The sequence below is a fragment of the Procambarus clarkii genome, chromosome 42, assembly GCF_040958095.1.
Source record: "Procambarus clarkii isolate CNS0578487 chromosome 42, FALCON_Pclarkii_2.0, whole genome shotgun sequence".
Classification (NCBI taxonomy): Eukaryota; Metazoa; Arthropoda; class Malacostraca; order Decapoda; family Cambaridae; genus Procambarus; species Procambarus clarkii.
The window spans coordinates 7776578-7786282 of record NC_091191.1 but is presented as its reverse complement, the minus strand read 5'-3'; the positions used below and the strand labels follow the sequence as shown (position 1 = coordinate 7786282).

Below are 9705 nucleotides of genomic sequence, written 5' to 3'. Positions count from 1 at the left end.
CTTTAAACTCACTCTCTCTCTCTCTCTCTCTCTCTCTCTCTCTCTCTCTCTCTCTCTCTCTCTCTCTCTCTCTCTCTCTCTCTCTCTCTCTCTCTCTCTCTCTCTAATATCCATTTTTTTGGTTGAGTGAAATGTTAGTATATAATTAGCAAGACCAGCACGGACCGTAACGTAGTAGCTATGACTGTCTACATAAAGTCGGTGGAATTCTTTTAGCTGTGGCAGTTATGTCTAAAGCCCACCCCCCTCCCCCCCCCCCCCGCAATAAGGGGGGGGGGAGGGGTTAGGGGTTGGAAGGTTTTAGAAGGGTCTGAAGACCCAAAGATGTGTCCAACTTCTCTGGCCAGTTTAATATTTTCACACATTTCAACTAAGTCTGATTTATATTTTATCATTCCCAATAACAGTTTACACAAGTTAAATACATCAATTGTCATTTTATGTCGAGTACTGTCCGAGTACCGCTCGTTAAAAATTACTGTTCATGTTTAATCTCGTCGAAATTGAAATGTTGATTTGAAATCTATGTTTAAGCTTGACAAAGTGATGTAGCTATTTTACATGTTTTTTTGGATAGATTGTGGCAGTGGTGGATGAATCACCCAAGCCGCCGCAGCAGTCAAATCAGCAGCAGCTGCATTAACAGCAGTAGCAGCAGTGTCAGAATCAGCAGTAATAACAGCAACGCCTACAGCAGCAGCCATTGTTGATCAAGAAATATTCACACGACCACAGTGCTCGAAGGATACATGCAAGCACAAGAGGAATGTGTCTGCTTAGTGATACATTTGATATACATATATTCATATACATGAAATTTGCAAGCAAGCGTGCATAAAATGTGCACTCATGGTACTCGAAACCCACTGGTACTCCTGCACTCTCACCCAGCATCTGAGTACGTGCAGGCTCCCATAAGAGATACAGGTGGAATATAGCTCACTAGAACTTGCCAACAAATTCCTTTTTCGTGAAGTGGAATTCTCATATCGCTTTGTATGCTGTTGCTGGTTGGTGGGATATTGATTAACGGGACGACCTAGTAACCTGTATTTCTGTATGACCTGGGACTCTCATCCCATGGGGATATTCAATCTGATATTATATACAATCGGAGAACCGTTGCTGCGGTACGTTGAACCACGATGACATTAATTAAATACGGTCATATAACTGAATTTGGGTCAGTGTGTGTGTGTAATTGTGTCTGAAGGATTGAGTTTCAGTTTTTAGACAACGACTTTCCAGCCGCCAATTGTCTATTAATTTTTTTTTAAATCATGTATCTACTGCTGAAATTGTGTTTGGAGGTGTCTAGTTCACTCGATTTGTCTACTCATGATAAAGGAAAATTTTGTTACATATATATATATGGTTGGGTTTGTGTGTCTAGTTTTCATCCATATACTCTAGTCTTATAGTAATTCTTTGTCAAATTTTCTCCATTTTCACCATCTATTCCTCTTCTCTTTCCTACGGTATTTAGGTCAAGTCTCTTCAAACCTTCCTCGAAACCCATCCCACGTACTTCTGAAACCAGCTCCTTTGAAAATTTCTGAACCTTTTCCAGCTCATTTTGTGTGCGCGCGCGTCTGCGTGTATTCACCTAGTTGTGTTTGCGGGGGTTGAGCTCTGCTCTTTCGGCCCGCCTCTCAAATGTCAATCAACTGTTACTAACTACTTTTTTTTCCACAACACACACAGCCCAGGAAGCAGCCCGTGACAGCTGACTAACTCCCAGGTACCTATTTACTGCTAGGTAACAGGGGCATAGGGTGAAAGAAACTCTGCCCACTGTTTCTCGCTGGCGCCCGGAATCAAACCCGGGACCACAGGATCACGCGTCCAGCGTGCTGTCCATTCAGCCACCGGCCCCCTCGTGTGTGTGTGTGTGTGTGTGTGTGTGTGTGTGTGTGTGTGTGTGTGTGTGTGTGTGTGTTGACGTTAACAACTCAGGTTGTGGGAAGGTAACTTGGGGCGAGCGGAAGGAGGTTGTGAGTTGTATTTACAAGTCGCCTCGATCCAGTATTCTGAGCTCCTGAGCTTCTGAGCTCCTGTCTCGGGTAAATGAGTGAGTCGCCCGCGTGATCAATAATGGAAATCCTGACGAAAGTATTTATCTCTTGTTGTCCATTGCTCTCTTTCTCGCTCCTCATCCATCCTTGTCTCTCTCTCTCTCTCTCTCTCTCTCTCTCTCTCTCTCTCTCTCTCTCTCTCTCTCTCTCTCTCTCTCTCTCTCTCTCTCTCTCTCTCTCTCTCATTTACTCATGCTAGCAGCTTGCCATTTCAAGATTTTTTGCATTATAACCTATTTACCCAACCATTCCAAAATCCAACCCCGAGAGAAATCATGAATATCTATCCCCTCCGTAAAGGTCCATCATCTACCGACACAAGAATCACTTTTTTGTCGCCATTGAATTTACGCGACTGAGCGCGGTTATTTTTCCTGAACGGCGCCGAGGGAGATAACACAAAAAAAAACTTGGGTGAGAAATGGGTGGCAGTATATAGCGGCGGCCTTTAATTAAAGTTCGGTATTAAGCATGATGTCTCTCATGTAACTCACCCGTGGAGGAGAGTTTTTCTCCGAGTCAGCAGGGACCAATTTATACCGCGTGCGTGAGTGCCCAAGCTGTTGCGTAAGGGGAGGGGACGGGAGGTGGACGAGATGGGAGAGGGGGTGGACATGGGACGAGGGATGGGCAACATGGAAGGGGGAGGGGGAGGTGGACGAGAAGGGAGGGGGAAGTGGAGGAGGAGTGAAGGGGTGGTGAACGACATGGGGGATTTTGGACGACATGGAAGAGGAGGTCGACGAGAGGGAGATGTGAAGGACAGGGCAGGGGACTGTAGAGGGACGGGTAGAGGGACAGGGGACCAAGGAAAGGGAAAGGAAACTGGAGAAACAGGATAGAGTGGAAAACACAAGAAAGCGACCCGTCCTCCTGATATAACATATACTTATGTTGACGTATACTCTACCTAAGACCAAAAATTGTCACACTAGAAAATTGAAGCAGCTCGCTAAAGTGACATACTGTCCCGTTTTCTGTTTTGGGTTCTCTGGTAGATTAGGATAATGGCACCTTAGTACGACAGTTTCTTGACGTTGGGAAACCTTAGGAGGACGGGCTGAAGAGAATCTAATTCGGTGTACCTACCTCGATTTATTTGTTCGAACCTCTACTTTAGAACGATTGAAGTAATTAAACGCAGTGACACGATTTCCTTGATGTATGTTTTGAAAGTTGTGTGTCGAGTTAAAGTTACATAAATGAAGTTTATATACTATATATATATACATATATATATATACATATATATATACTATATACACCTTCACTTTCGTTCTTTTCCACATTTTTAACTCGTTTGAGTTTCTTATTTCCATTTACAGTCCATCCCACCGTCCTGTTCCTCGTCTCCTTGACCGTTGCTTCTCTGTTTACGTGATCAATTCCTCTTATAATCTTGAATAGCATTAACATATCTCCCATGTATCAGCACGTGTGTGTGCTCATCTAGATGTGCTTGTTCACGTTCTTCTCGTGATCACAATCTTGCCGAGTCCTGTGTACAGGTTGTAGTGTTGTACACGACTGTTGGTGATTTGTGACGCAAATGTACTAGGATGTTAACTGCCCGCACGGCTTCTTATTCGTGTGATTCGTGTGGACCTTACCTTAAGGTGGTTCCGAGGATCAGTGTCTCCGTGGCCCAGTCTCTGGCCACATCTGGTTAGTGGTCTGGTCAGCCAGGTTGTTAGACACCGCTGCTCGCAGTCTGACGTATGAATCACAGCCCGGTTGATCAAGTGTCCTTTGCAGGTGTATAATCAAGTCCCGATGTGAACACCTGACCCGAAAAGCACAGCTCTAATTCTCTCGACAAACCCGTGAAAACTATGATTCTAGCCCCACGTCCTGATCCAAAATCTCAACTACCCATTGTAGGTATTAACTTTGAACTCAGATCGACTCCCTTCGTCGTCACTTGCCATCATTTTCCTGTTATTTTGTTATAAAAATGAATTACCTAATCAAAAAAGTATGCTTATTCAAGTTCTGCTTTCATTATCAATATTATTCTAAGAAAACGTGTGTAATCTAAGTAATCATAAGAAGTTTTGCGTAGTATTGTGTAATCTACGCCAAAAAGGGTTTTGTGTAATGCTGTTACGAGGGCAGGAGGAGCAGACGTATAGAGGCCAACGCGACCAGTATAGAGGCCAACGCGACCAGTATAGAGGCCAACGCGACCAGTATAGAGGCCAACGCGACCAGTATAGCGGCCAACGCGACCAGTATAGAGGCCAACGCGACCAGTATAGAGGCCAACGCGACCAGTATAGAGGCCAACGCGACCAGTATAGAGGCCAACGCGACCATTATAGAGGCCAACGCGACCAGTATAGAGGCCAACGCGACCAGTATAGAGGCCAACGCGACCAGTATAGAGGCCAACGCGACCAGTATAGAGGCCAACGCGACCAGTATAGAGGCCAACGCGACCAGTATAGAGGCCAACGAGTCCTTTACTCAAAACGTGTTTTTAAAAAGGTCTCTTTCTCAGTTTTCTTGACAGCAATTCTAATCTGTAAAATATTCAATACGTGACTCGAGCCTTTTAAAACACGTATTTATATACAAATTATGTGGTAGAATTACCGACAACTTCAATACTTCTCCTTTACTGGACAAAATTGAGAAGTATAAGTCCTGTTCAGTTGCAAATCGTCGACTTAACTCTTCCTTATGAGAGCGGCCGGATAGCTAGTCCATCTTCACAGGAAGAAAATCTTTCATTTCTAATGCAATTGTCCTGGAAATGGAGTTTGGTTAAAATACCATTTTGGCCCAGTTGATTACCCTGAGGGAAGGATTGGTTTCTTGGGATGTGGAGAATGGATCACTTGTGTATAGACTGGTGATGTTTTAGGCCGAAACTGAACATAGTTGTTAAATGTCCACCTGAACCAGTCTTAAAATCCGAGCATTTTTGTCAAGCTGGGGGAACAGTAAGACTTTTGTTTTGATTATAGGAGGGTTTATAAACACACACCATCGCTGTATAGTTACACACACGTGCACGCTCGCGGACACACGGACTTATGCACGCACTCACGCAAATATTTACCCGCCTGGGTTACGTGCACGTCCTTTGGTGAGATATTCATCGTCCATTTTTGTTTACTGGACTAATTACACAGGCCAGAGAATTTACGTGAGGTGCGTGGCTTGTGGAGGGGGTGCGTGCCGACCCTGCCTCTGGCCTCCGTGCAGCATTACCTCAGTGCTGCTTGGCTTACGTACTGCTGTCTGGCCAACGTGCTCCCGTACCGCTGCGGATCAGTTCATCCGTGCCCGTGTGTTGACATGCCTCTGTGGCTCATTGCAGTCGTGCATCGTTGCTGCCTTGCCTCCTTCCGGCTTTGCTTCCGTGATGCCATGCAGACTTTCAGACTTCCCTGCTGCGTCTGCCTCCCCTTTTTCTTCCCTCCTTACACGGTAGACTCGTCGGCTCCCTCGGGTATCTCATCTTTTTCTGGTCGTTTGCGTTGTATTGTTTGCTCTGCCATGCTCATGTCTTCAGTCTCATCCTATCTTTTATGCATAGTTATGTATTTTTTGTTTTATACATTTCATCTATGCTCGTTCAATGTGTTATCACATATTCTCACGAGTATCAATTAATTTTGTGCCTGTTCATTGTCATCTGTCCTTCTCCATGCCTGACCATTCTTACCTGTCTTTCCATACAGATCGAGCTTATCTAAGTGTCTTTGAATTTGAATTTTGTAGTATAGTTTACCGATTTGTAGGTTCTCCTAATATTGTCTGTCTCAGGTGATCCTGTGTATATGAATTGGTGGCAGCGGGGGGATTTGAGATAGGACAACAGGTGTCTGTTCTGAGATTTTAAATAACTAATACTAAAAGCATTTGATGGGTAAGTATTGTACCCGGGGGCAGTTGGGACCCGGATGCAACATGTTAATGGTTCATTTGTCAACTGCCCCTGGTATATAGCAAAGTGTCACTTGGTGAGGTTTTGTCTCGTATTTGCGTGTTTATGGAGTAGGGGAGACGTGGTAGATTGGAAATGGATAGTTGCTGGCTAATGGGAATATTATCCAGGGGTGTGTTGGACAGATGTGGGGTTGGGACTTTCATTAAATTCTTTTGCAATTTTTTATTTACGGTTCATCAAGAGAAGAGAAATGTCGTTTGTAAAGAGATAACAAAGTTTTAAAGGTGTTGTTGCAGATTTGTATCTAGATTATGACAAAGAACACGACTAACAAGACTTTAATGTGTGTAATTAATTGGTATTTTTATCTTGCATTAATTAAATTCTCATTATTTCAAGTATACTTAATTTTGTATGTTTGTGTACCATATCTTTACACACATTATGAAAACACACACACACACACACACACACACACACACACACACACACACACACACACACACACACACACATTACATATCTACTCACAACCATGTATTATGCAGTAACAAACAAAAATGTTTATTTTGTAATCTTGGTATTAATCTTTTGCAGCTCTCACTGCTGTAAATTATATACGTGGTGTGAAATTTTTTGTTTTGTCTTGCTGTTTATGAATCGATTACTTAAGTGTCCTTAAGTAATCTTAAGTGTAATCTTCTTTGGACTCAAGCTTTTGACCCTGTGATACATTGAGCCTATTACCGACTTGACCTTTCCCTCAGGTGTTTGGGCGTAGTACTGCATGACCAGGACCTTTACCTCGGGTGTTTGAGCCTAGTTCATACTAGTAGACCTTCGTCTCCGGTTCCAGACGATAAGTCATCTCTGGGCCACTCACGTTCCCCTCAGATTGAAATATAAACGTTCAGACCTAACACACACACACACACACACTCTCTTACCTTACTCCCTTTCAACTCTTCAGGAAGATGATGCCCAAAGATGACTAAGATATTGTTTATGAATCGATGATAGCTCACCGGGTTCTAATATTCCAAGTTGGGCGATGGGGGCGGAGAAAAAAATGACCTGCAAATCTCGGACCATCCGGACTTGAGATTGTTCCATGCCATCAAGTTCACATGTTATATAAAATATGACTCTCACCTCCTGCACTTTTCACACTCTTTTAAGAAAAAAAGTTTTATCCTTTTATCTCCTCTCTTATTACTTCTCACCCATCTCCTCTCCTCCTTCAACGAGGAAAATACTTTCCTCACGCTTGAAACTTTCCCGACTTGGCTTTTACTCACTAACTTCCACTTTCGATAGCTTTCAGCCAGAAGTTGTTGATGTTCTTTGCTTTTTTGTGTGTGTCGGGCATTTTGTATTATTATTATTGTCTGCCACTGAGGGCCACCTGCTGTATTTACCCATCTGATGCTCGTCATTTTCATGTTTCTCAAACTTAACTAATGTTTCATTGTCTGTACCAGCTCTGGTGCGATAGTAGGGACCCACAGCCTCGATGAAGAAAATAATGAGTATTCAGAGAAGACCCTGTGTGTGTATGTGTGTGTATATATGTATATATATGCAGTATATTTCATTCGCATATTTTCTTGGGGACCATTCAAGCTTGTTCGTATATATATATATATATATATATATATATATATATATATATATATATATATATATATATATATATATATATATATATATATATATCACGACGGTCTAGTACTTTTGGAGTTGTTTTATTTTTCGATGGTCCTAGGGAATTATATATTGCATAATTCCATATCATATATAAAATATTTATATTTACAAAATTCACTCTAAATTAAACTTATATTGTATGTGCACGTTATTGTTTCCCCTGTTCAAAGTTTAACGCTTTCCTGCCCGAAACGCTTTGCGTAATAGTGGCTTTAGGCATTGTATGTACTAGCTCTATCTATAAAGCCAACAAACTTTGTAAAATCTCTTTATGTATGTACCTTTACCTAAATAAAAATTATTATTATTATTATTATTATTATTATTTAATGTATATAAAATGTAATTCTCTAAGTAATTGTGTTGTGCCTATTAAACAAAAATTAATAACTATCACAATGCCGACCATTAGCTTGGCCCGTGTAAATATTACTACCCAAATGTAAATATAATTTTCGGTAATTATTTAACTATATTGCGAATCAGTGCAACACCTGAAGGGGCCTCGTAGCCTGGTGGATAGAGCGCAGGACTCGTAATTCTGTGGCGCGGGTTCGATTCCCGCACGAGGCAGAAACAAATGGGCAAAGTTTCTTTCACCCTGAATGCCCCTGTTACCTAGCAGTAAATAGGTACCTGGGTGTTAGTCAGCTGTCACGGGCTGCTTCCTGGGGGTGGAGGCCTGGTCGAGGACCGGGCCGCGGGGACACTAAAGCCCCGAAATCATATCAAGAAACTGTAAAATGTTACATTACATGTTTTTTCATTAGTCTAGGAGTCTACAAGACACATTCTGGGGACCGAATTCAATTCAATGTCTTTATTATGCACCCTATACTCATCCCGTGGGCGGTGGTGTTAAGGATTACAGAGGCACATAATCGGTTCAGGAACTGAACCCTCTCTAGTTCGTTTAGCTAAGCAAATAACAAATCTTTTGACGCTAGTTACAAAATTATTAATGTTATATATACATGTACACGCATTCATGAATAAATGTACATATATATACGTATACATATATACATACACATACGGTTGTGCCATAAAGGCCCGTGTTTGTGGGAGTTGCCATAAAGTCCCGTGTCTGTGGGAGCTGCCATAAAGTCCCGTGTCTGTGGGAGTTGCCATAAAGTCCCGTGTCTGTGGGAGTTGCCATAAAGTCCCGTGTCTGTGGACGTTGCCATTAATAATTACCAGCATTACCTTCAGCTTACTGGACTTGCTGCTGTTCTGAAAGTCCGGCACATTACCGTCCTGACTTGGACTTGGCTGCGTTCCCTGTCCTTCTCTAACATTACTCTGGAATTTTGTTATCGCTTCTCCTAATTTTATTGGTCATTCCTTACTCCTTATCTCTACACTCGATCTCATATATTATCCTTCTTATTTTATTGGTTCCTTTCTCTCGTTCCATATCATTGCCGACTTGACTTTATTGATCCTCTTTTGCGTCGCTATCAGCTCGCGCGCACGCTCTCTCTCTCTTCCTCTCTATTGGCTCCTTTATTTTATTGGCTCCATTTTTTTTATCGGCCATATTTCTGCTGTCCTTTTCTTTTTTTTATACTTTGTCTCCTCCCTTTTTCTTTTCTTTCCATTGGGAGTAATGTTGGCGGCGTCCGAGGACCTCTCTACTCTAGTAGAGCTCATACGTCCGTGTGCCTCTACTCTACTCTTCAGTGACAACTCCTACGCTACTCGGATGGCCTAAATTTAATTTCGGTTCTCTGTCACTTCTCGTATTTTCCTGCGAGTGACTCGCTAAATATACCCAAACTTGGCCCACATATCATCACCTGCCGAATGTTATTTTTATACGTCAGCCCCTCAACTGAAATTGAATTTTTTTTCGACTTTTTAAGTTTCACATCTCTTTCGATTTTCAGTCTTTGCTTGCTAAGTTTAATGGAATTGGGTGTTGTAGTTTTATGGTATGGCCAGGTAGTTTGTTATCTTGAGGTTATCCTGAGATGATTTCGGGGCTTAGCGTCCTCGCGGCCCGGTTCTAGACCAGGTCTCTTT

At 42.4% G+C, this 9705-nt stretch overlaps 1 protein-coding gene across 1 annotated transcript; it reads left to right on the top strand.

Moving 5' to 3' along the window:
* The first annotated feature begins 1145 nt into the window (after positions 1 to 1145).
* Positions 1146 to 4584, top strand: LOC138373358 (autotransporter adhesin BtaF-like). The gene is made up of 2 exons (XM_069339557.1): positions 1146 to 1183; positions 4191 to 4584. The coding sequence occupies exons 1-2, from the start codon at positions 1146 to 1148 to the stop codon at positions 4582 to 4584; spliced, it is 432 nt and encodes a 143-aa protein (XP_069195658.1).
* The last annotated feature ends 5121 nt before the right edge of the window (positions 4585 to 9705 follow it).

What these genes read in the sequence shown, in the direction of transcription:
- LOC138373358 (XM_069339557.1), top strand. Translation starts at nt 1,146, where the DNA reads ATGACATTAATTAAATACGGTCATATAACTGAATTTGG. An exon ending in GGTCATATAACTGAATTTGG is followed by an intron (nt 1,184 to 4,190) that starts GTCAGTGTGTGT and finishes TTACGAGGGCAG; the next exon opens with GAGGAGCAGACGTATAGAGG.